The 25657-nt window shown below is 45.7% G+C and overlaps 1 protein-coding gene across 50 annotated transcripts in view; it reads right to left on the bottom strand.

Moving 5' to 3' along the window:
- Positions 1-56: 56 nt before the first annotated feature.
- The window catches only part of GRB10 (growth factor receptor bound protein 10), a 203955-nt gene continuing 178354 nt past the window's right edge, over positions 57-25657 (bottom strand). For 33 of the 50 annotated variants that reach the window (XM_074034979.1, XM_045389134.3, XM_074034977.1 and 30 more), the window contains 8 exons: positions 24922-25032; positions 22914-23012; positions 16293-16370; positions 15247-15363; positions 14301-14367; positions 13991-14078; positions 5378-5471; positions 57-3086 (listed from right to left, as the gene is read on the bottom strand). In XM_074034979.1, the coding sequence (XP_073891080.1) occupies positions 2940-3086; positions 5378-5471; positions 13991-14078; positions 14301-14367; positions 15247-15363; positions 16293-16370; positions 22914-23012; positions 24922-25032 (801 nt within the window). In that variant the 3' untranslated portion in view covers positions 57-2939. The remainder of the gene's footprint in view (positions 3087-5377; positions 5472-13990; positions 14079-14300; positions 14368-15246; positions 15364-16292; positions 16371-22913; positions 23013-24921; positions 25033-25657) is intronic. The other 17 variants (XM_074034972.1, XM_074034962.1, XM_074034990.1 and 14 more) reach the window with 1 other exon arrangement.

Below are 25657 nucleotides of genomic sequence, written 5' to 3'. Positions count from 1 at the left end.
CTCGTGATTGGCCAGTGTTTTAAAATATAGAAACAGACATCACCAGCAATAGAAAATGAAGAACACTGTATTAATGTTTATTTCTAATTACAAGAAACAGAACATCAGTCCCTTATTTGTACAAAAATACCTGAAAGTTTACAATTAGGTTCACGAGCCAAAGAGCTATGTACAGAATGAAGCAAAGCACATGGAATAAAGGTTTTGTCTCTTCATTAATACCTTCTGCATTCCCTGAAAACGTTTATACACGCCAGGCCGATTTACAGTCGCTGCAGTTTGCACTGTGACATCACAAATCTACCGCCAGCTGGCCCGCCCCCGGAAAGGCGCAGAGATCGGTCATACTGTCAGGTATTAAGTGCAGAAAAGAGAAGACAAAACATCTAGGCTGAGGCACATGTTTCTTCAAGGTTTAGCAAACAAAAGAACATTCTGGAACTCTAACACCTAGTGTAACAGAGCTTACCTATTAAACTCTAATAACCAAAGCATTTGGCGTTTTCCTTCTCAACTTCATCCCGGTTGCTACATGGAGTTTCATTTAGAAAAGAAAATCACAGGCAGAGATACAAAGTCAACAGGCTCCAAAACAACCCTGAGCTGTCCCCTTTACATTCATGTCAATTAAATACAAAAATAAAAGTCAAATGTCCTTCCGTCCCCGGTTTGCGGGACTTGTTCTCAGGTGGAATTCCCAGCTGCCCAGCACGAGGCTAGCGAGCTGGGGCCTTAGGAAGTCTGCTGCCGCACGGAGGCGGTTTACATTCTCCAACAATTCACTTCGGCAGGGAAAATACAAAAGACTACGTCAAACCAGCTACATACAAAACTGTGAATCAGAGTCAAGCTTTTGTTCTCCTTTTAAATAAACGCGCATTTATAAATATGAAATACTGCAAATACAAGCTGTCTATTGGAGAGAGGCGTGAAAGAGAGAGATTATACACTGATGGGACTGGTCTACGTACACAGAAAAAAGAAATCCTAGAGTTGTTTTTCCTTGGAAAGTGTTTACCTCGAGCCAGTGAAGAGAAAGGAATCGCGGTGTAACTGCAATGTCCGTCCCTATAGTGAAGCCTGCCGCCAGGTGTGAACACGAGAATTATCTCACTGTCAATAGTTCGAAAGACTGACTGGCTGCGAAAGGAAGAAAATGCAATTGAGCATTGATGGTTAAAAACATGTTTTGCTAAAAAATTCTTTATTTGTATACCTTTTATGGAAAACAGCTAGAGTGTGGTCTGTAAACTGAAATACAGTGTTACTATATGGTACACTGACTTCCAGCTGATTGGCCTTACTGAAGCTCGTGACACTGCTCTAGGCTATGGGGGTTGACTGACGAGCAGAGAAATGCTGTTCCTTAGGGAGCACTTCAGTGGGAGCGGAGTTGGGGCAATATCGTGGCTAGCACAGATTCAGAGAAGCCAGGCGGGTATTGTCTTGAAAAAGGAAATCGTTCTGCTCACCACGGTAGTCTGTTCCTTGTCAAGGGAGTCCTTTCTGCTTTGCAGGGATCAAAGGTAAGGAAATGGCCACTCTCACACCTGATCACTAAGCTAAGGGGACATGGCAAAGGGGGCCACCCGAGGGGCGGAGGGGACCAAGTGACAACTCAAGCCACCGTCTGACTCATCTCCCGGAGCAGGGAGGAAGTGTTGTGTTGACAAAACTCTTCCATGTCCACAACCACCGTGAGGTACTCTGCACCCTAAGCCAGCAGAGGAGCCTCTAGGGGCTCTGCGTTCACTGGCTTATGGGGGTTCTCAGCAGGACGGAGGGCTGCAAGCAAAGATCTTTAAATATCACCCTGTGCCTGTGACCTCTGCAGCGTTTCCTTGTCTTTATCACCATGGAAACCCACGAGACACAGCACGAAGCCAACCAGGTGCCATTCTCTCTTTAGATCCTTTAATCCCCCGAGGGACATCAGCCGTGAAACGACTCACACCACTGCAGCAGCAGGGGTAAGGCAGTGATCGTTCTAGAACAGGCTGAAGGCCGTGGAAACGCAAGGCTGAAAGTACCCAGGTGGATTATGCAGCATCCACCGCTGGCCGATGACGGGTGCCAGGTGTGTCTCAAGGAGGCTGGCCCACGTCAGTCTAGAGGCGAGGCCATTCAGCCTGCTGTTTGTGGAACAGTGAATTTTCCAAAGGAATAAAGTCTCCTGCACTGTGCAGAACAAGACACGCTAATAACAAGAGGATCTGACATCTGAGCATAGAGAAATGATTAACAGACTGTGGTTGCTTGACTGAGTCCACAAAACATGCCAAATGCCTACCACAGTGACACCTTTTATTTTAACAGAAAAGCTTTTCAAGTATACTGGGAAGGGCTGGGTTTGTCATTTGGGAGCTGAATCCACATCGTGGTAGTTGGCAGAGGGTGCGGAGGACCCTCTGGGAACATTTGGGGACCCATACTCAGTTTGAAGTCTGCCCGTTCGAAACTCTTTCTGTATTATATGAGTTGAAACGCCACATCCCCCTCCTACCATAGGCTGAATACAATATTGAAAACAAAGAAGGAGTGCAAAAAAGTGATCAATACAAAAAAAGTAAACATATCAGTTTTAATTGTCAAGATTATTCCAGGGCAAGAGTTCATTTCCAATCATTTCTCTCCGGTTCTTGCTCCTAAGCGGCCCAAGCCAAAATGATCATTCCAGTTTATTTTCAAATTTCCGCTGGATCTTCCAAGCCCTCCCCAATTTGGCCGACGCAGAGGGAGGCGACCCTGCTGGGTTCACAGCAGCAAATCGTCGTTTAAGTCCAACAAACTAGTCAATCTTGGTTGGCTGGCACTGAACGAACCCATCTCGCTTTGGGTCCCCAGGTGCAGAATCAATGTGTGTTCTTAACCAATGCACAGACCGCTTCTTCAGTCCAGTGTTCACTTCCTCCAGTCTTCAGCCGAGAGGACATCTGCGGTCATAAGGCCACTCGGATGCAGTGGTGCTTGAGTTTGCAAGGCAGGACTCCTTTGTTCAGCTGGTAAAAGTCAACCAGCTGGATCAGGTCAGAGAATTTGGTGTTCCCGTCATCTAGGCTGAAGAACGTCTGCCCATCATCCTCGCACTGGAGAGACACAAGAACACTTGCCAGGTTAGAGGCCGCCACCCCAGGGAAGAGAACGGGGCCCACGGCCAGCAGCAGCCGCATCTGCCCATGATGTGATTCCAGAGGGACACACAGGGCAAGGTAGGCTAGAAAACACCAGGGGCGGGAAGGATGGGGGAGCAGAGGGTGTGTGCTGGGGGCTGCCACATCCCTGAGCGAGGGACAGACTTTGGGTGGGCTGTGGAGACCACTGAGGACAGCTAGCTCCCCTGCTCCCTGAGGTGGTCATGGAGAAGGGCTGGAAGTTTGCCCCTAGTTCACCCAGCTCGTGAGAATTATATTTACCAGTTAACCTGTAAGTACCCACTGCACACAGCATGCCCCATGAAGACTGCACAGACCTGGGTCCTCACTATATGACCTCAGCCAACTCCTGAGGCCCCAGGGATTTATACTCTGCTCCATGATGAAGCAACTGTTGGGTGGCTGTGAGGGATTAATAAGCTCACGCAGGTAAATTCCCTTCCTAGGTCCCTGAATATTGGGCAGTTATTTTTGTTAAAGCAGGGGAATGCCACAGTATCTCCCAGAGAGAACCATATTCCTAACACCTATTTTAACTCAGTGAGTCATCAACTGCATGACTGCAGTACAGTGCAGAACAGTGTACTGTGCAGATCAGTGCGGCATGAGGAGGTCGCGTTGTTCACAGGGAACAGGTCAGCTTTAAGGCTTGGCTAATTAATGAGCTTGGAACCACTTCGTAACTCCAAAACCACTGCTAGAGCTAACAGCACATCCCACAGCCCGTTTTCACACACAGAGGCTGCACACTTATTGCCCTAAGTCTCAAGCTGCTGTTCTTTTGTTACTTGTAGGATTTGGGCATTACATACTCTGCCTACCATGAAAGCTCCCTTCTTTCCTTTTTTTTTTAATTTACTCATCCAGCCCAAAACGTCAATCACTTTTCATTTTATATTTTGAGCTAAAGGAATTATAACAACTGAGTGAATAATATAACGCAGTAGAAGAACAGAAAGGATCATCCATGAGGCACTTTCTCTAGGATAGTAATTCCTGTATTTGCATACAAGGTTGGCTGGAAGCTGGGAAGGCTGGGCTCAATCCCAGATTCTGTTCCTCACCCCAGCGCGGTGCAGCGAAAGCTGCTTATAGCCATGAGCCTCATTTTCCTCACGAGTAAGGTGGGGATGTCAGCACACAGCAGGAAGCAAGTGGCCACAGAAAAGACAGTGTGTGGCACGCTGCCTTCCCCTGGCTCACAGAAGCTAAGCAAGACACCCTCCTCATCCTGTATGGTCCATGGCTGCAGGCCACTACATGATTCTTGAGATCATAACAAAGTCCTGGGGGTCAGATAAGCTTGAAGAACTCCAGGGTCCACTGCGTAAAACAGGTGAGTTTTGTTAATGAAAGCCTTCTCAGAGCTTTTTCTTTGCTGACATGCAGATTGAATCTCTGAGAGGAAACTATCCAGCCAGCCTCTTTCAGTAGTTTGGGTTCCACAGGATGTATTTCACAAACATTATCGTTACCTGCAGAATTTATCAATTCGTCACGTAAACAGCTGCTATTAATTTTGTGTATTGTATTCTCAACTAAACTGAATTCTTGCAGGCGCTATCTAGCACTCTGATCATGAACTAGAATTGAACTGTGGCATACTGAAGCAAGAGGTAAACTACATTAGGCAAATCAAACATAAAGTGCTTTGTCAAAAAAAGTAGTGTTGATTAAGGTAATCTGTAATGATGTTTTTGGAATTGTTCAAAGGTCTTTAGATCCAAGGACCATGTGGAAGGAGAAACATAATTGCTCTTTGGGACACCGCTTACGCTTCTTGGATAGCCCTGGTGCACACCAGGACAAATCACAAGACTCCTCAGACTCCAGCAGCCAACAAGCAAACCTGCTGCACAGCTCCTGCCTTCCAGACCTATGTGCTCACAGCTGCTGGGCCCTCAGCTAATTCTCCTCCACCTCCCCTTCCTGTGACCTTGACCCTCCCCGTCAGTACCCTTTCAGCTGCAACTAAGAGTTCACAGGCTCAAGGGGGGCCTCAGCACCCTATCGCCACTTTCAGGATTACTTCTAGGGAAATGGTTTTCTAATTTCAAAAGACAAACCTGTAAAGAAACTCTTGAAAGTTTCTCACCTGTGGGCTTGAAACTTACCGGTCTTGTCTGATACTTATCGGTCTTGTCAGTTTGTAACTTGAAAATTGCATGAAGAATGAAACCAGAAAACAAAACCACAAGGACTGGTCTGAGAATATCAATACTTACAGGTAAGATCTGGAAATTTTTAATTTTCTGGTGATGACACAGTGTGAGTACAAATGCCTTTGGATTACTCTGGCTGTCACGGAGGAGAAAAAGCCTGGGGAATGGAAAATAGTTGATTGCTAAAATATTTTAAAATCTGGCACTAATCACACACAGACACACACTCTCTCTCACTCTCTCTCACACACACACACACACACACACACACACACACACACACAGGCTTGGAGCCACAATGCTTCAGTGCTTTGGCATCTGAGTGGCCTCTAGTGGCAACAACACCCCAGGCAAGCACCAAGATGGTAATTCTGAATTGTCATTCTCCAATGGAAAAAACATGGGCTCCTTGGGGATATGCCTGACTACAGGATTAGGGCAGGGGAACTATAGGATGAAGTAGGAATACTTTGTGCCTGCATGTCAAAAAGTACTCAAAGAATAATAAGGACATGTCAAAAAGACACAGGAGGCAGGATGACTAAATCTGGGCATCAAAATGAATTTTAACCCATAAAATCGGAATCCATGAGTCTGCAGTGTTATTTATAGATAAATGAGCAAATAAATTAATAGGGGAGAAGGCAAAGCTCTTTCTTTGAGGAGAAAGTCAGTCAATAAATAAAGGCACGTTGCATTCGAAAACAACCCTTTGGCAATTACCGTAGTAACAATCAATGAAGGAGAAGATCTTCAACAAATGCTGAAACCAGCAAATGAAAGGTGGATGAGAAACAAGAGTATTTTCATGGCATCAAAGTACTGTACTGTTAATACTTATTTACTACAAAGGGGAAAATAATAGCTTTACAGTGGAGAAATCTGGCCTATAGCATCTTCTTCATCAAGTGTCTAAATTACCACCAGGAGCAATGAGACAAATTGACCTTGAGGGCCTCTGGAGAGGATGTACTGAAGATGACACAACATCACTTTTCTGGGGTGTTCCTGCCAAAAATGCATAGCCTGAATCTCACCATGAGTGAGGAGCCTAGGCTGAGCCCAGGCTCACTCTACAAGAACTGGCTTCTACTCGCAACACAGATCAAGATTATGAATACGTGCTGGGAGAGAAGATTTGGATGAAGATGTTCTTTTGCTATAAAGGAGGCAATTAGGAAGAAGGGTATGGATTAGGCAATGAACTGCGTCAATGTTAACTTCCTGGTTTTTATAACGGTATTGTGGTTATAGAAGTTCTTGTTCTTAGAAATTTTACACTGAAATAATTCAGATTAAAGGGACGTCATGCCACAACTTACTCCTAAATGGTTCAGAAGACAAAAAAAAAAAAATAACTAAGAAGAATCAGGCAAATGTGCTATAATCTTAATAAAGGTATCTGGGCAAAGTGTGTACAGGTCATCCTATTATTATTGCAACCTTTCTACAACCTTAAAAATTTTTAAAAAAATCTTAGAATAGCACAAAAAAGGCATAAAATCATTGCTCTTACATGAAAAAATCTGGAGTTAGCTGAAAAGATAGTTATACACCAGAAAGAGAAGGATCCAATGAAAGCTACAAAGAAGAAAGGGCCTGAGAAGGAACTCTCTTTAAATATATCCAAAACCAAACTAGAATCATCAGCAAAATCACCAATTCTAGACTGTAATGTGAAGATGGAAAGCAGTTAAGTAAGACTGGAAAATTCCCATGCTGAAAGGGTAAAAGAAATATATTTTACTACAGGACTTCTCAGAACTTTAAAAATGTGAATATTCATGGTAACTGTCTAGCAGTTTTCCAATCTTACCTAAGTAGAAACCTCCCCCCACCCTTTCTAAAATAGCACTTTGCAGGCCTTGTGTTCTTCAGGATACACTTTGGGAAACACCCATCAGAATGGGATTCCACGGTTTGGCTTGGTCAGGCCAGATGGGACGGCGGGAGGAATCTCAGACCCTACTGGGGAATATGTGGCACCGCCAGAGAGAGGACACGGAGATTCAGTTCCTCTCCTGAGTGCTGGTGGTGCACGCTGGGCAGCTGTGCCCACCTCAAAGACCTGTTTTCTTTAGTCAGAGTCATATTATTCCAAACAAAACATCGTTATTCTGAAACCCAGAAGTTTGCCGAGCTCCAGCTCTAACTAGAGGAAAACGTGGGGCGTCTCTTTCTCTGCTGTTAACTATCTGCTGTCTTCCGCAGATGGGAAGCTACAGATGGTGAACGGCAGCACGGCCCAGGCCTGTGCACCCCTGAGAGGGACGTGCACCCCTGAGAGGGGCAGGCTCACTCTGGGAAGTCCCAAGGCTGCTGAAAGGCTTGGGCTTTACAGGGAATGTCTGAAGGTTGTCTATCTGAGATGACTGCTATGGGGGGAGAACGGCATGGCTTAGGCATCAGCAGGAATCCCAGATAGGTCACTTATTAGCTTCATGATCTTGGGCAACTTGCCTTCTCAGCCTCAATTTCTTCATCTGCAGAAGGGGAACAACACCTCTTTTCTTTTCTTTTTATTTTTTTGAGACAGAGTTTCGCTCTTGTCGCCCAGGCTGGAGTGCAACGGTGCAATCTCAGCTCACTGCAACCTCCGTCTCCCAGGTTCAAGCGATTCTTCCCTCTCAGCCTCCCGAGTAGCTGGGATTACAGACGCCCACCACCATACCCAGCTAATTTTTATATTTTTAGTAGAGATGGGGTTTCATGGTATTAGCCAGGCTGGGTCTCGAACTCCTGACCTGAGGTGATCTGCCCACCTCGGCCTCCCAAAGTGCTGGAATTACAGGCATGAGCCACCGCGCCCAGCCAGAATAACTCTTCTCTTGCGGACCACTGAGAAGACTATGGCTGATGTACATACAGCATTGTGCACGATCGCACGCAATATAAGGTAGCTTGAAATACTCACTGCAATCAGCCAACTGCCACAATCCAGTGATTTCTAAGGAGATGGCAGTTATAGGAAAGACGCCCAGTGAGATGCTAAGCACGCTAAGTGACTACTAACCAGGCTCAGAAGTTGTAAACATGGCCTAGAATGGAGTGACAAGAACCAGGTAAGTTCTTGTCTTTATTAAGAGTGGATGCTAGGGATGGTGCACTCACCAGTCCACCATAAACGAATGAAGAGCCCCTTGTGACAGGACCCGACAGTGATCAGAGTAACAATCTAGACCATGTTTACAAGCAAGACACCACGCAAAGTGTTTCAGGCACGTATTAACTCATTTATCTTCAAGGTGACGCTGTTATCTTCATTTCACAATGATAAGGGAAGTGGCACACAGAGAAGCTAAGCAACTTCCCCAAGGTCACACAGCCAGTCATGGAGGAGTTCCTGGTTCAGCAGGAAGAGCAGATGAAGAGTCAAAATATCCCTCTTACAAGGGTGCTATACGAGTCCTGGGGATAACACCTCTTTTTCTGTGGTTGGGAGAAGAGAAAGCTTCAAATAATTCAAATTTTGCTGAAGAGGTTTCCCTCCATCATGTGGACGGGCATGAAGTGCAGACAGAGGGACTGCACAGACAGATGACACAGGCGTTGATCCCTGGCTCGGCAGGAAGGCCAGTAGGGCTGGACCATGAGTGTGGGCGTGACAGGGGGAGCATCCACAGGCTCTGGGGGGGATAAGCATGGTGCTGTGGGTGGAGTGGGACTGTTTAGCAGAGAGGACTATCGTAGATTTGCCCTTAAAAAGATCCTTCTCCTGCAGTTCTGGGATGGGTATGGGTGGCGAGACAGGAAGGAAGCAGGCCGCAAATTCAGTGCAGGGTTGGTAAAGCATGAGTATGCGCACGCACACACACTCTCAGCTACATGGGGGGGGGGGGGGTAGGAGGGGAGCTGCCTGGATCCTGGGATTTCAGGAATACCTTACAGGCTTATTTAAGGCTCTGATGTCTCTTTCTAACTGCATATACCATTTGAGAATAAAGCTATGGAAAATGCTGTTTTTATATTATCTGTCCAGAATCTTGCACTGTTTTTCAAGGTACTTTTCTTTTCTTTGTTGTTTGACTCTTTCAATTGGCTTGCCTTCATCATCTCTGGAGGGATCAGTAAAGATTAGAAATGGATTATTTACCTTGTCATACAAATATACCTCCTCCCTACACCCAAGAATTACGAGGAAGATGAGCTGTCCCTGTGTTAACGCCTGAATCGATCCCATTATCTACATTTCTGTGTGTGGCTAGCGCTCCAGCAGCCTAAGGTGGGAGCTGGAAATGACAGCCTTAGAGACAAGGAAGGCTCCAGGGAGGACGGAGAGGAATGCCTGCTGATGAATAAGGCGGGTGGCACCAGCAGGCTGCTTTGGGGAACAGAAGGTAACAGAGGTGATGCTTCTATCTCTTTACAAGTCTGGAAAGACGGAAGCCTCGCCAACTGGCTTTCTGATCCAAGAAAATCTGAAAGACAAACACGGCTGGGGGAAGCAAAACGCTGACACACAATGCAGATGGCCCAGCAGGGCTGACCTGCAATCCACCCCACCCCAAGGCAGCCCTTCCAATCCAAAGTGGACAGAGTGGCCTTATCCCAGAATCACTCAGGAAGCTTCTTCGAACACGACTGCCACACCCGCCCCACTGAGGTTCAGAAACATCTGTGCCTCGGGGTGATGGGCATCCTCACTGCCCTGGCCTTGGGGACGACACTTAGTAGCCACGGCACCAAATAAAGCCTCCTGTGGAAATGCCATTTCTCCAGCAGAGTGACACTACCCCCAAGTGAGCCCGTGCTGCCTCCCACAGACAGTAAGGGTAACAGAGGTACCCCTAGACCCACAGACAGCAAGGGTAACAGTGGTACCCCTAGAACATTCTGGGTCCACTGTTGATGTGGTTCAGGGGTATAAGCAGGTATACACTGTATTAGAAGCCCCAGAACACACAGACACCCCTAACTCAAAAATGTCACAGAAAGAGAAATTTCAACGTTAGGCTTTTCTCTCCTTAGGCATGCCAGAAACTTTAGAGAAGAAACATACGTTTTTATAGTTAGAGGAGGAGTCGCTTCTAATGCTTTGAGAGACTGCTCTGTGCTAAAGCTGATATCTCAAGTAAGGAGTTTTGGAGTAACTGTAAAGCCACATGGGAAACAAAATAAAATCAGACCCATTCTTTACCCAGCAGTGAGGATAAATAAAGCCAAGTGCATCTGGGATCGAAACAAAACTGAACCAAAACCAAACATGAACAAACAAGGACAAAAGAAAGAAAGGGAGAGAGAGCAGGAAGGCAGGAAAGAGGGGTGGAGGGAAGGAAGGAGAGAGGGGGGAAAAGAATCCAAGTACAAGAAGACATAAAGTACCCCTTTATGATTCAGGAGTGGGAAAAACAAAAGTGTCTGCAACTTCATCGATTAGAAAAATGGACAAAAAATGTAAACAGTGCAGAACTGCCAAAGACAAAGAAGTCCTTCCATACATGAAATGAGGGTCGGCCTCCTTCATGAGAGACACGGCTTACAGCATGACTCTCAGACGGAAGAGGTAAGCCTGCTGAGGCACTCTGGTGACATTTCACCATATTACATAGGCCCTGCCCTTCCACCCCACAGCCCCACTTCTCAGGACTCATAGCAAAGATACACGGCAAAATTATGAAACAATGCAGCACTGTGTCTCATAACATTTGCATGGAAACATGGTGAACATCCCTCAGTAGGGGACATTTTAAAAAACGATGTTCCATGTACATAAAAGAAAACCCAAGAGTGTAAAAGAGATGTGGGCCATCGCCATGAGCTGCTGTGGAGCGATCCTTGGGACGCAGAGACTGCGGGAACTGTGCAGCGCGGTACTTGCAGCCCCGCTACCTTTGCTTAACGAGAGGCAGAAAACAAAATCGTTTCGCTGGTATTTGTACAACGAAATGACAGATGGATAAACAAACACTAATAAAAGCTGTTTATCCGTTGTAGGGGTTGGGAAGCAAAGTTGAGTGGACAGGGCATGTGCCTTATTTCATAGATCTGACTTTGGATCCATGAAAATGTTTTATGCAATTTACAAAGCGGCATTCAACCAAAAAGAAAATAAATCAGATCCGCTTGCAAACACTAAAGAGAAACTGAAACAAACCAACCTGATTTACCCAGCAGTTTGGTGGCAGAACCATAGAGCAGAATTACTTTAAGTGACTGTGGGCAAGGTATTGTAAGGTAACCTGCCTGGATTAATCCTTAAGGATTAAAAGGACTGCAAAGAAATCGCAAGTCTTACTGAATTAATATCAGCATTAATATTTTCAAGATATTACATGTATGTATTTTATATTATGTGTTGATAAAGTAATAAGTAATTAAGTTAATGCCATTAACAGAGATCATCAGAGGGAAAAAAAAAAATCAAAGAAGTAAAAAATCCTGTAATCTCAAATTTGAGTTAGCAATATCAACGCGAATCCAAAATTTATTTTTTGTTTTAAAAAAGCCCATATCCTAGCTCTGTTTACTACAAAGATCTAAAAGACTGTAGTCTTCAAATCCCATTTCCCATTAGTAAGAATGAGGGTCCCTGCGAGAAACCCATCATTTGAGTTTAATAAATCTTGTCACCCCAAAATCAAATACCATTAATGCTAGCTCAAAAGAACTCAGGAAGCAATCTGAAGAAGCCATTGGCCAATGAGGGGCAAAGTGAGCATCAAGAAGAGGAGGTTTTGACTGAAATAAATCAAACACAAAAATCTAAGTTCACAGTGACAGTTTAAACAAAACCCAGACAAACTAACAACAAAAACGCCCCTTGTTTGCCTCTAGTGGAAAGTGGGAGAACACAAACTCATTATTCTAAAAATTGACAAGTAAAGGGAAAATCCAGGCATTTACCTACTTTTTCCAAGAAACATGTGATGCAAGAGAGAACTTCAGCTCATATAGGAAGGAATTAGAAAATGATGATTTTGGAACCCCTATGAAATACTGAACCATGGCAAGTTCACCAAGGGCTGCTAAAACCATGTGGTGGACGGGGATGGCAGCCTTGGTGGGGAGGCTCCAGCTGGCTGCACTTGAACCTCTGCTCATCCAACACCCTTAAACAGCAGCCAGGCTTCAGGCCTCCTCCACTCCAGGCAGCAGAGCACCCAGAGGACACCAGGCAGGAGAAATGCATCTGATCACACCATGACCACCACTCCCCAGGAATCCGGGAAACAGAGGAACTTATTAAAATAAACCACAAACATGCTATTAGCAAATGACCCACTTCTTTAACAAACAAAAGATGTTTAAAAAAACAGAAGAAAAACAGAGTGGTGAGAAAGACTATTCCATATCCAAGGAGACAGAGGTGAAATGGTATAGCATCCAAATGCCATTTGTGGGTCCTGCCTTAAATAACCTCAATTTAATTTAAAGGAGTTTTTTTGGTGACAACTGGGGAAATCTGAACATGGATTAGCTTTTAGATGATAGCAAGAAATTCTTATTTATTTTGTTAAGTGTAATAATATTGCAGTTATATCAAAACAAAAGGATCCTTATTTTTTTAGAGACAGGTACTGAGATGTACTTGCTGGCAAAAATTTAGGATTCTGAAATTCCCTTTAAAATAGAAGAGGAGGAGGAAGAGGAGGAGAAAAAAGGAAAAAGAGAGCTGAAGAGGAGGAGGAGGAGAAAATGTGTGAAAGGTAAGTAAGTTAGCAGGTTGAAGCTGCGTGATGGGTAAGTGGGGTTTCGTTATACACTTATGAAATGTGAAAATTTCCATAATAAAACTTTTTGTAACACGAAGGACACAAGAATCACTCGTTGAGTTTAGCAGCTTCCAGGAACCTGTATTTTGAGCATTCAGACCCTATATGGGACAGCTCCCACGTGGATGCAACTACTTCCTTAGGGCGGATGATCAGCTTGTGTCTCTTTCTGGAGGACTCTGCTGGCTCCGCAGAGTCGGCCTTCTGTGGTAACGGCATCCCATGTCCCTGTCCCTATATCCACACTGTGACTAGCTCCTTCCCAGGGTCATTCAAGTGTGGTCTTGGGATTTGCTTTGGTCAATGGGATGGTGGCAAATGTGATGCTAAGAGAATCTTGAGAAGTCTTGTCCACTTCTCAAGTGGGGCCTAACCTTTCTTGCGATGCCTGGGAGCCTCAAGTAACCTGCTGCAGACACATGCCCAGTTACTCATCGCCATGGCAACAGCCCACAGCAACAACCAGACACGAGTGAACCTATCCTGGACTGTCCAGCCCCAGCCAAGCTGGCCCAGGTGAGAAAGGCCACTCAACCAACAACGATCATACGTAATTGATTTTTGTTGTTTTAAGCCACTAAGGTTTGGGGCTATTTGTTCTCAGCAAAACCAACCTCATATAGTACATAATCAAAAAGTGTAGGCAAAAGCATTTTTTTTCCCATTTGCCCACTATCTTATGAAGATAAAAGAGTTTGTGTTGTCCACCTCTTCAGATTTCATCCAGAGGTGAAGGATAATTACAGATACAGTCTGGGCAGACACGGATTAGATCCCTTTCTGCCCCTTACTAGCTGGCCAAGCTCTGTGTACCACTTATACCTCTGAGCCTACCTTTTCTTCTCTTTAAAATGAGGACAAAACTGCTGCCTGCCCAGCAAGGATGTCTGAGGAATTAAACAAAACAGATTCCAAGCACAATCAAACCTCAGCAGACCAGCTCTTATCAGTGGTGGTTCCTTACCCGTCCACGAGCCCTTGCTGTTTAATGATCCTGTGGGATTCCTCCCTGGAGATCCTCCCGTGAAACCAGTGCTGTGTCCTGTGAATCACTGTGAGGGGGAGAGAGGAGGAGGGCAGGATGGTGGCGCCTCTGCAGAATGGCTTCCTTGACAGCGCAACCAACTCTGATCAACGCAGAGCCCCCGACTCCCCCAGCTACAGCTTATGTGGTGCACTCTGGGCACAGGCAAATTTGTAAGGCTCGGGGGAGTGAAGGGGGTGTTGTTTGATTTTCTTTATGTACAAAAACATCAGGCAATGTGCCTGTTTACCTGTACTTAGGGTAGAAGGGTGGAGGGGACTTTGGCTACCTAGGATGTTCATCCGTGTGCTTCGCTTCTGCAAAAGAAATTCCACATTAGCACCGAGGACAGCAGACAGACACACCAAGTCACGGCAGGGCACTGGGTCGGGTGCTTGACTGGGCTCACAAGGGCCCTTGCCCCATCTGAAGCCCCCACTGACCCCTGAGAACAAAGAGCTCAGGGTTCCCAGTTGTTAAGAACACCCTGAGATATCTCTAGTAGCCCCAGTACCGAAGTAGAGATGCTTATTTCTCACGCTGAAGACATACGATGAAAACGCCATGAACATCCTGATAAATCTCAGGAGAAACACACGAGCCTTTCTATTAAACTCACGCAATTCTCAAAGCACTGGGCGCTGGACTTGCCGTGCTTGGGGACTCCCTGAGGCTGAAGTACAGAAAATGCCAGAGTACAGGCTCCTGTTTTGCACAAGGCCTTTAAGTCTCAGGAGCTTGGAAGCTGAGTGATAGTCTTTCTACCTGGAGATTAAGAACCTAAGCCTTGGGGGTGAGGGAGTAGCCCAAGGCCTCCAGGCTGTTAGCAGCAGACCCTGACGTGAACACCTGCTGGCCCCACTCAGGCCTGGGCTCTGTGCACTCCACAGACAGCCACTGCCGGTTCATCAGAACAGTTCTGCACGGGGGCCAGGGTGGGCAGAGAGTTCTGTTCCTCTCCTGTCCCTTCCATGAAAGCCCAGGGACAGGGGGCAGTGGGGAAAGGCTGGGTGCTGGGAACGTGGAAGGGGCCTAGAAGGGCCAACGGCTTCCTGCAGCTGAGAACTCAGAGGACCCCCACCCAACATGCCACCCCTCTTGCCAACCCGCATAGAGCCGTTCTCTGGGAGAAGACCACGTGGTGGGGCTGCCACCTTGAGGGAGCCCCTCCAGGCTGGCCAGGGCCGGGGCCTTACCCTCCAGGCGTGGCCCTCCTCCAGGGCTGCGCTCTGGGCCTCCGCCGGATTCTCTATCACGCGTCCTGTTTGCCCAGAAAAATCCATTGCCACGAGGGAGTTCTCGGAGACACTGCGCTGAAAAGGGAAGGTCACGGTTCTTAAAATATAGGGAAATAAGGCAGAGTGGAGTCTTGGCGTGAAACTATCATCAAGACGGTCAGGAAAGGGGAGCAGGGAATGCCTGTTTTCTACCTCTGAACTCCCCAAGTTTCAGGTGGGAAATTCACTGGTTTAGCCTGAAAATTCAATGGCCCCTTCGGTTCTTCTTAAGAATGAAACACATTTTAGTCCTCCCTGAGTATTAAAAAGGCTGCTGGTGAGGCCCCCAGCACCCGCAGCATTTGGACCATGTGGTCCTTCATAGGGTCCTGACCTGCACTCCAACACATCAAAGAAATCGATAGCCAGTGTGAGCCTAGGCCTCCCCAGTGAGTCATTCCCTCGGGGACGTGCGTTCGGGAAAACTCATGGACTCTTTCTGTGGCACCATTTGGCATCTCAAAGGGGCAGACACTGAAGGACCCTCAGGACTATATTTTGAGAAGATGAAGTGCTTCTGCCCCTTTGAGAACAGAGTGTCCAGAGCACAAGAGGAACGATGACAATCTCTAAATTCTCACCAGGGAATGAATGCAGCATAATAGTCAACAGCTCCCATGGGTCCCAAGGCTTAAGGAACAAAGGCGAAAAGCAGGAAAGGCAGTGCCCCACAAGGCCAAAAGTTGTTGCTGCCATTTTTGAGCATTTAAAGAAAGCCACCTACTTACACAACCCTGAGGGGAGATGCAGGGACGGAAGAAGAATGGCAGAGGAATTCACTCCCTGCCGTTACGCTGTTGAGACTACAAAACCGATGTCATCGTGGGACATAATGGCTTCGCTGAAATGCGCACACACTCTCCGGAGGTTCTCTTGCCCACCCCGTGTGAAATGAGGCGTCCTTAACACGTGTGATGCAGAAGCTGAAAAGGCACTAGACTTCTGAAGGTTCTGGCTTTACTTACCACTGGCGTTGAGAACGGGGATAGCAAGGCCTTCCTCTGCTGAGGGATTCGGTAGTTCTGGTAAAGGAGCATTCCATACTGGAGGGGAGAAGCCACAGTGAGTGACCGGCCCGGGAGCCCCGAGGGCTGGCATGTGACAAAAGCCACAGCAGGAAAGGGCAATGTTGAGTGCAGAACAGGGAGTGATGCCCTGTACCAGCCTCCGGGAGCCTGAGTGCCGCTGACCCTGATCAATGCAGGGATTAGCGGCAATGATGCCCCTTGAAATAAAAAATCCGAGTATAGCTTTTGACTTCCCCAAAACTTACCTACTGGTAGGCTACTGTTGACCAGAAGCCTTACTGACAACATAAACAGTTAATTAACATATATTTTGTATGTTATATGTATTCTATACTGTATTTTTTATAAGGAAGCTAGAGAAAAAAATGTTATTAAGAAAATAATAAGAGAAAATACAATTATGGGATTGAACTGCATTTACTGATCCTGTAAGTTTACATTGTTGACATAATGAATTACCTGTGTGATGTAGAGGGCAACCGTTCAAACTTTATCAAGCAATTTAAGTTTTTCTTGTAATGTCATGACTTTTCTCTGTTCTTGGGAGCACTTCCAGTTTCACTAGTGACATTTCATATGGGTCCCATGATGTTCCTTAAAGTTCCTGTATTGCACTACACACAACGAAAAATACTCCAGAAACATGAGCCCAGTTTTTACTACAACACGTAATTTATTGGAGAGAGGACCTGCTCATGGGGAGATAATTAGCAACACAAGGTGGGTTTTTAAAAGGGTATTTGCAACTTCTGAGCTCACTGTAGCAACAGGAGGTGGCTACAAAATTATGAGTAATTTTACGCAGTTCTGAGGTTATCCGCATCTTTGTTTGTTCACATCTCTTGACTACAAATGGTGCCATATACAGTCGGTGTTTGTGTGCTTTCAGTTTTGATAAACTTTAACTTTTTATAATAGATTTCTATATATAAAAAAATCTCTAAGTGGAACTACACCGTTCAAATCATTCAACTTCACATTCAATATGGTGCACGCCTCAGTGCTGCTGCTACTGTTGCCCCTCAGGAGGGAAGAGCTGACTGGTTTGGAATAAGCAGCACAGTGACAAACATAATAATAACATCAAGAGCAAGTAATCTTATTGAGTGCCACTATGGGTTAGGTATGTGTCTAAGTGCTTTATGTTGTTATTTCATTTAATCCTCTCCATTTTATGAGCTGTATACTATAATTATCCCCATGTTACACAGCACATAACTGAAGCACAGAGGAATGAGGCAAGCTGCCCGCAGTCACGACTTTGAACGTACACGGCCTGTTCCAGACCCAGTGCCCTCCCTAGCCGAGGCTTGCCACCTAATTGGCTCAGCAGTCTGTGCTTTCTGATCCTGGCAATTAGGACTCAGGGCTCTGCGAAGTCTCATACACATCCAGCATCCTAGCCTACACACCCGAATCACACATTCCAATCACGTGGAGAAGAAGAGTCAGAGACAGGAAGCGAAGTCATCAAGTGGGACACCTCTTCTTTTATGGGATCTAAGCTTAGTTCTGGCTCTAGGTCTCGTGGCACATGCTCATTTCTAAGATAAAAATATCTAGAACATGATGCAAAGGTCTAACAGAGGAACAACTGCACTCCAGCGAGAGAAGAGTGAGAACAGGTCAGGAGAAATATTGGATGAGATAATGCCAAGAACTTTCCAAAGTTGACCAAAAGACGTCAAGCAACAGATTCAGGGTGTAGGATAAATAAGCCCACTCCAAGCATATCGTGGAAAGATTGCTGAGAAACAGACACAAAGAAAATGTCAAAAACAACCAAAGGAAAACATGCATTATTTTCACAGAAGCAATGGGAAGACAGACAGCTAATGTTTTTACATAAATTATAAGATTCAGAAGACAATGCAGCGGGAAGATGCAGAAGAGAATAACCGCTAACCTTGCATCCTATAACCAGTGAAATGTTCCTTCAAGAATGAAAGTGAAACAAAAACTGAGAAAATTTCTTAGGCCCACATGAAAAGAACTGCTAAGTTGAGGTCTCCTAGTCCCAGAGGGAAGAATGCGAATTCAGGAAAGATTAAAGCGCAAAGATGTAAGTGATTAACATTAAAATTGAGTATATAAAACAGTAACAACATTATGTCTTAAGAGGTTTTATATATACGACAAGAATCCTTCAAAAGGGACAATGGAGCAAATGGAACGAAAGGTCCTCATGCCTGCCTGAAAGCAGTCAGAAACGTACTACATTATAAAAGATTTTCGGAAGTTCAAAGTGCATGTCAGGCTGGCTGCGGTGGCTCATGCCCATAATCCCAGTACTTTGGGAGGCCAAGGCGAGCAGATTGCTTGAGCCCAGGAGTTTGTGACCAGCCTAGGCAACATGGCAAAACCCCGTCTCTATAAAAAATACAAAAATTAGCCAGGCACGGTAGTGCATGCCTGTAGTCCCAGTTATTCAGGAGGCTGAGGTGGGAGGATGGTTTGAGTCCGGGAGGTTGAGGCTACAGTGAGATGAGCTCATGCCACTATACTCCCGCCTGGGGGGAAGGGTGAGATCCTGACTCAAAAAAAAAAAAAAAAAAAAAAGTGTGATATCTAGGGTAACCACGAGAAAATAGTAAATGTACATATAAGTATTGGGTTAATAGAGGGAAAAACATAAATATACTTAATAAATCTAAAAAATTAAGAGAAAAGGAATACAGGAGAGGTGGGACAACCAGGAAAAAAACTGCAAATGGCAGGTTCAAATACAAATATGATGATCACACTAAATAATACAATTATTATTATTAATACAATTAATAATTGTATTATAATAATTATTAATTGTATTAATAATAATTGTATTATAATAAATATGAGATATTCCTTAAACATAAGGACCCAGAAAGGTAGAAAAAAGACAGTCCAAGAAAAACTATGTAATGAAGCAAAGCTGAGGTAAAAAGCGTTAAATAAATTAATATGAACCAGATTAGACTCTGGGGCAAGGAGCACTGCTAGAGATAATAAAGCATATTTCATGTCTTAGAATTGACATACCAGGAAGGTACAAATATTCTCAATTTTGGGCACCTAATTAACATACACATTTTATTTTATTCACGTTTGCATGTATATATCTACATCTATGGGTGTGTGTAGACAGAAAAGATTAAATGGTAATAAATAATTGTTGCAAAGTTTTAATGCTGCGTTCATTGCTTTTTCAACGTCAGGTCATGTAAAACCAAAGCAACCAGTACTAGGGACTCTTGCGTGGATGAGGCAAGACCTCCCTCCCTCTTGGGGATGAATTTCTACAGCAGATTAAGAGACTTCTAGAAGACAGAGGGAGGAGGAAAGATGGTAATAAATAATTGTTGCAAAGTTTTAATGCTATTTGCATAGCTCCTATAGCATCCAAGAAATTACCTAACAAACAATGTAACAGGAAGGAATGAGACAAAAGATTATCTGCTGGCGCTATCTACTAAGAGCATCTTTCTGAAAAGCTAAGTATAGCTAGGCCAGCTTTCTCCTATGTAGACCCAAGCTATAAGATTTATTTATTTATTTCAAGAAAGGGTATCTGTGTGGGTAAAGATGTAAGAAGGTCCTAGGTTAATTCAAAATAACAACCCAGCTCTGCCTTTCCACGGTTGATATGAAGATGCTGTTTGTAGTAAATGGTAAAAGGGCCCTGTCAGCTTCAGCCCTCAGACCCTCTTATCCTCTAAAAGGGGATCCGGTGTCCTGTGTCCTCTTCCGGAGGAAGGCAGAGCACACACACGGGATGCCTTGTTTTAGAACGATTGTCAACATGGAGACCCTGGAGTCATAAAGAGTTGCCTCTCCACTGTCCCTAACTCTATCCAGGTATCATTTCTGAATAGTGGGTAATGAATCAGTGCCGACAAGACTGAAATGGCATTTCGATTGCATTACAATCCTATGGCTGTTTGAGGCAGAACCATGTCACTTGCACTCCACTTGAGATTGGCCCCGAGGCCATCACTGCTACCTTCCTGTCAGGACTGGCTCCCCAGCCTCCTATAAGAATAGTACTAAGACGTATCCTTAATGTCTCTAGAATCTGTGTATCACTGGATGCAAAGTGCTTCCCTGCAAAGTGGCAGGGACAAAAGGAACGCATTAGGACTGACTGCAGCTTCCAGGCGGCTCTAGGGAGGGCAGCAAGCATGGTAGTGAGGAAAGGGGTTCTGGGGCCAGAATGTCAGGGCTCTGACCTGGCTCTGCCACATCGCAGCAGCCACAGCTTGGGCCTCAGTTTTGTCATCCACATAATGATGATGATAATATGCATGTCACTGAGCTGTCACAAACAGTAAAGTGATAAAGAATGCCTGGCCCACAGCAAACGCTCAAAAAAAATCTTAATATTATGTAACACATCATTGTTAACACTGACAACAATAAAGTCAGTTCGTTTTGCATTAGTCACTCTGCCCACATCCTTTCCTGTGGCTCGTTATGTTAGTGCAACAAAGGAGAGACGCCCAAGAAACAGTGGTTAAGAAGCTACTACCTGGATTTATTATGTATTACCCAAAGTAATAGAATTCATAGCTTCCTGGAGTAGTATACTATCACTTTCCTTTTTCATTTCCTTTTTTTTTTTTTTTTTGCCTTTTCCAAAACAGATTATTCATTTGCAGATTAAAATTTCAACTATATACAGACACCTTTAAAAGATCACCCATGGCCGCTGCCCTCTGTCTGCACAGCTGCCTCTCCCATCTCCTCTCCCTACTAAGCAACCTCTTTCTTCTCTCCTGCAGTCTCACAGAATGTTCACGAGCATACCATCAAATACAAATATTCTAATTTTTCCTGTTCCCTTCACACAAATGTGGCCTTCTCTCTATATGCTGTTCTGTATTTTGCTTTTTAAATGTTAGTAATTTTTCCACAACAGGACACAAAGAGCAATCTCATTCCTTCTGGAGGTCCATGCAGAAGACTGCCCTCGATGGACATTATGTCACCTGTGTGACCAGTGCCCACTGGTGACCCTTACACACTGAAAACTGGCCTATAACAGGAGTGGTCTATGATCTATGATGTATTAACATGGACGTTTCCTCTTCCATTATGAATTCATAAAATTTTGATTTTCATAATTCTTTTTGTTATCAGTGGAAATATAAAATAAGGTTCTGGGAGAGAGATATAGGAAGCCAATCTGTGGAACTTTTGGTCTGGGCCCCAGCCTCCTATAAAATGGCACTAGGATGCATCCTTAATGTCTCTGGAATCTGTGGATTACTGGGTGCAAAGTGCTACCTGCCAAATGGCCACAACAACAGGACTACATTCAGAATTGGATCTGCAGCACCTCCAGGAAAGTTTTGAGCTATGCTTCCTTCGGCTCCTCCATCTCCTTAATTGACTCCACCTTGAGTCTCTGGACCAGATAAAAGGCCACTACAGTTCAATGAAGCCTGGGAGTTTTTGTAAAGAAATCCCTGGACCACTGTATCCATTGGCTCCAAACGAACATCTCCTATGGAGACCCCTGGACTTTAGCCAAGCTCATCTGGGCCAGCTAACTTGCAACTCACAAGGACTCTGTAGACTTAATTCCAGACATGTGGGATATGGTATGTGTGCACAGGAACACTGTGGGAAATCCAAAGTGATTACAATAAACAGTCATATGAAATCACTCTGGCAATTAGCATGAAATTGCTGTCAAGGGCATTACTCCATATGCAGTTCCACGTGATACATTTCCTTTAGAACTTACAGTCAGGAGGTACCGTCTCCGCTGAGGAGCTACAGTGAGCTGTGTAATTCATCATGTTTACTTCATGGTCCTGGCTTTTTGGGAACCTGAGAGTTGGTTCAGTCGTGAAAATAATTAACACCTCATGTACTATTTCCTTTCTCCCTGGTCCTGATTTTTCGAATCCTATTCTTCTAATCTACTGGTCTCAACCAGGGGCAATTCCCCACCCTCTGGCTCCAGGGCACATTTGGCAACATTTAGAGACATTTTTGGTTGTCTCAACTGGCCAGGCGTGAGACTGGCATCTAGCAGGCAGAGACCAGGTATGCCACACAGCTAAGTGGCTGCAATGCTTGGATGTCCCCCAGACCTCCAATAAAGAATTATTCCACCCAAAATGTCAGTAAGTACTGAGTCTGGAAAACCTAGCTCTAACCTGTTTAATATTAGGCCCTCTGTTAAAAGCTCCTGAGATCTTGTTTAGAAAGATGCTTAACTACATTTGATAAATAAAACATTGTGACAAAACAGCAGAAAAGTTACAAGCATTTTCCTGCCAGAAGAGACAAAGTATTGTGCCTATCATGGACTGGGCCCAGGTTGTGTACCACTTAGCTGAAAACTAAGCCATTCTTCGGGGACTTCAGAGGAGACAGAAAATCAAACCAGCACAAGACAACGTAACGTGGTTAGCACAACAGCACAAAGAGGAATGAGGCCCCTCACTCTGTCGAGGGACTGGATTCTATGGGAGGAGAACCTGCCTTCTGACTTTGTCTATTCTGGCAGGTCCAGAGGCCAATTTTCACGAAGAGATGTGCACTCAACACAAACTGCAAGACGTCACATACCTTCAGGAGTCTGAACGCTGTCATCCAGCACGTCCTGGTTTGCTCATCCTCTGCACAGAGCAACCTCAGCTCTTTAGCTTCATTCCTGACTTTGTTTGGCTACAGGAGGTAAAAGAAAGTTCTGTTAGTGTTACACAGGGAGTCAGAAACAGCTTCTGTCAAGGCGGGGCTGCATCTGACACAAACCAGAGACAACCAGCTGGAGATCCCCCTAGCAAGGAGCACAGCAGATGCACACACACCCCTGTGTGTTAAGCATTCATTCATCCGCCTTCCTGACAAGCCTTTATTAAGTGCCTATCACGGACTGGCCCCAGGTTGTGTACCACTTAGCTGAATACTAAGCCATCCTTCGGGAACTTCAGAGAAGACAGAGAAACAAACCAGCACAAGACAACGTAACGTGGTTAGCACAACAGGACAAAGAGGAAGAGGCCCCTCACTCTGTCGAGGGACTGGATTCTATGGGAGGAGAACCTGCCTTCTGACTTACAGAAGGAGGGATCTTAAAGTTGCCCCCAGGCCACTGAGAGGAGGGGCGGCTGCAGAGCGTAGCCAAGAGGGGAAACCCCTGAGGAGCTCAGGGATTCTGACGTCTGAGCAGCCCAAAGATCAGACCCCAAGTAGAAGGTCCAGAGAGGGAGACTGATGTTGGCTCTGGAGAAGGAGACAGAAGGGGAAGAAGGCACCCCGAGGCAGGTGCAGGCACCATGGGGAGAAGACAGGTGCCCCTCCACAGGCAGGGCCCTTTGGTGAGGGAGGAGAATTGTTGCAGGGATAAACTGACCTGCATCTCCACAGGAACCCCCTGACCTCAGACTCAAGAAACAATGCTGGACACGGCCCCAGCTCTCCCTCTCCAGAATCTGGAGGGGTTGAGGGACAGGTGTGACTACCCTGTGCTCGGCTGATGCTATGAGAGAAGCAAGCAGAGACTGCGTTTGCAGACATGCAAGCATGGCTGGTGTGGGCTGGTGGGAAGGGAGCGTGCCCGCTGCTGCTCATACCTCCAGCCCCGCCTGAGGCTGCCTTGGGCCTCTAGCTGGTGTGAATTAGACGCCTATTACTTACAACGGCAAGAGTATTCCCTGAGCAAGGTATGAAGTGATATTTTGGAAAGAAATTTTCTCCTAAGGAGGGGCTCCCGGTGTTCTGTGTTCTCGGGATGCGGCTTGGGCTATGGCTGGTAAGTCAGCCTACGGCGCAAACTCCAAGCACAACTATTCACTGGCTACTGGATGTGGGCAATGTGGCCAACTTCCTATCCCACAAGGGGCTATGAAGATTAAATAAGATAATGGATGTAAAACTGTTAGTGGAACATCTCATGCACAGTAAGCATTCAGTAAATATCATCTACCATTATGATTATTAATACCATCACAACCTCATCAGGGGAAGAGGAGTGGGCTCTGCCCACAGGTGTGTGCACATGTGTATGTGTGTCTACGTACATGTGTGGATAATGTATGTGTATGCACACAGGTATATATGTATACATGTATGTATACACATGTGGTATGTGCACACAGATGTGTGTGCACGCGTGTGTGTGCATGCAGAGGGTGGGCCGCATTGTGTCCATTCCTATCTGACTGTCCCCACGGCCAGAGGCCCACACAGAAGCCATCAGCTCACTCAGAACCATGCAGGCAACCCAGGTGACAGGCTGGAGGTCCTCTCCCTTGCCCTGCCTCCCCTTCCAGCTACTAGTACTGGGCTACAGCCACAGCCCACCCTTTGAAGCCAAAAGCCACCCTCCCTAAAACACTGAGCCCACTGGCCACACTGTCTATCCCTGTTTGCTTGTCCTTGAGCTTCTGAGCTACTCAAGGGCTGACAGCAGCAAGTGTACAATAGATGTTTTTACAGGAATGGAGGAATCCAGTGTGAAACTATGTTTCTGTTGAAGACAACAGAAGCAACAATCAAGTGCTGGGCAAGAGAAGAAGTCAGTTTCCAGTGGGCTGCTGAGCATGCGCGCCGTCTGTGGACAGTTCGGGTGTACCTTTATGCAGAGCCCGTGGTCTGTAGGGGCGCTGTACTGCTTCCTGCCGGCGATCAGGGAGAAGATGTTGCTGTCCTCCAGGTCGGCCAGCAGCTGCAGGTGTCTGGGTTCCTGTGACAACAACGGCCAGGTTAAAGTCTCAAGCCCAGCAAAGGGCAAATGTGTTCACCTCTGGTAGACAGAGGGCAGTCTCTGCACACTTATAAGCACTTTCCCCAATGACACTTTACATGTTACATATGATTATTACATGAGGTGTGATAAGTGCTAAACTAAAACCAAATTCACCCAGTCTCACCCAAAACACCCACTTCCCCAATTCTCAGACACACAAGACTGTTGGAACGTATTTGATACTTCTGCCAAATCAAAGCCCCATGACCAGATATTCAAGATAAAAAGCAGAAGAAAATCTATAACCCAAAGGTCAGAGTTAAGAGCACAGGGCCTATCTGCCTTTGGTTTGCTGTGCATCCAGAGTCCAATCGTACCCTGGGTTTTCCCACTGGTAGCTTGTCCCACCCTTCTCCTCCTCAACTCTCCAGCCTAGCTCTGTTTCCTGCTCTAGGAAATAATCTCCCGACTTCAGCACACACGAGGACTCTGAGCAGGCCACACAGCACAGCTGAGAGGTCAGGACGCTACCATGCCCTGTGTCAGACCAAAGCCCCTCTCTGCAGATGACCCCCCTTCTCTCTGGCCCATGCGTCAGCAGCCGCTGACTTCCCAGAGTTGG

The sequence above is a fragment of the Macaca fascicularis genome, chromosome 3 (genome assembly GCF_037993035.2).
Source record: "Macaca fascicularis isolate 582-1 chromosome 3, T2T-MFA8v1.1".
NCBI lineage: Eukaryota > Metazoa > Chordata > Mammalia > Primates > Cercopithecidae > Macaca > Macaca fascicularis.
Note: the sequence above shows the minus strand (reverse complement) of the source record. Positions and strands in the feature narration are given on the sequence as shown.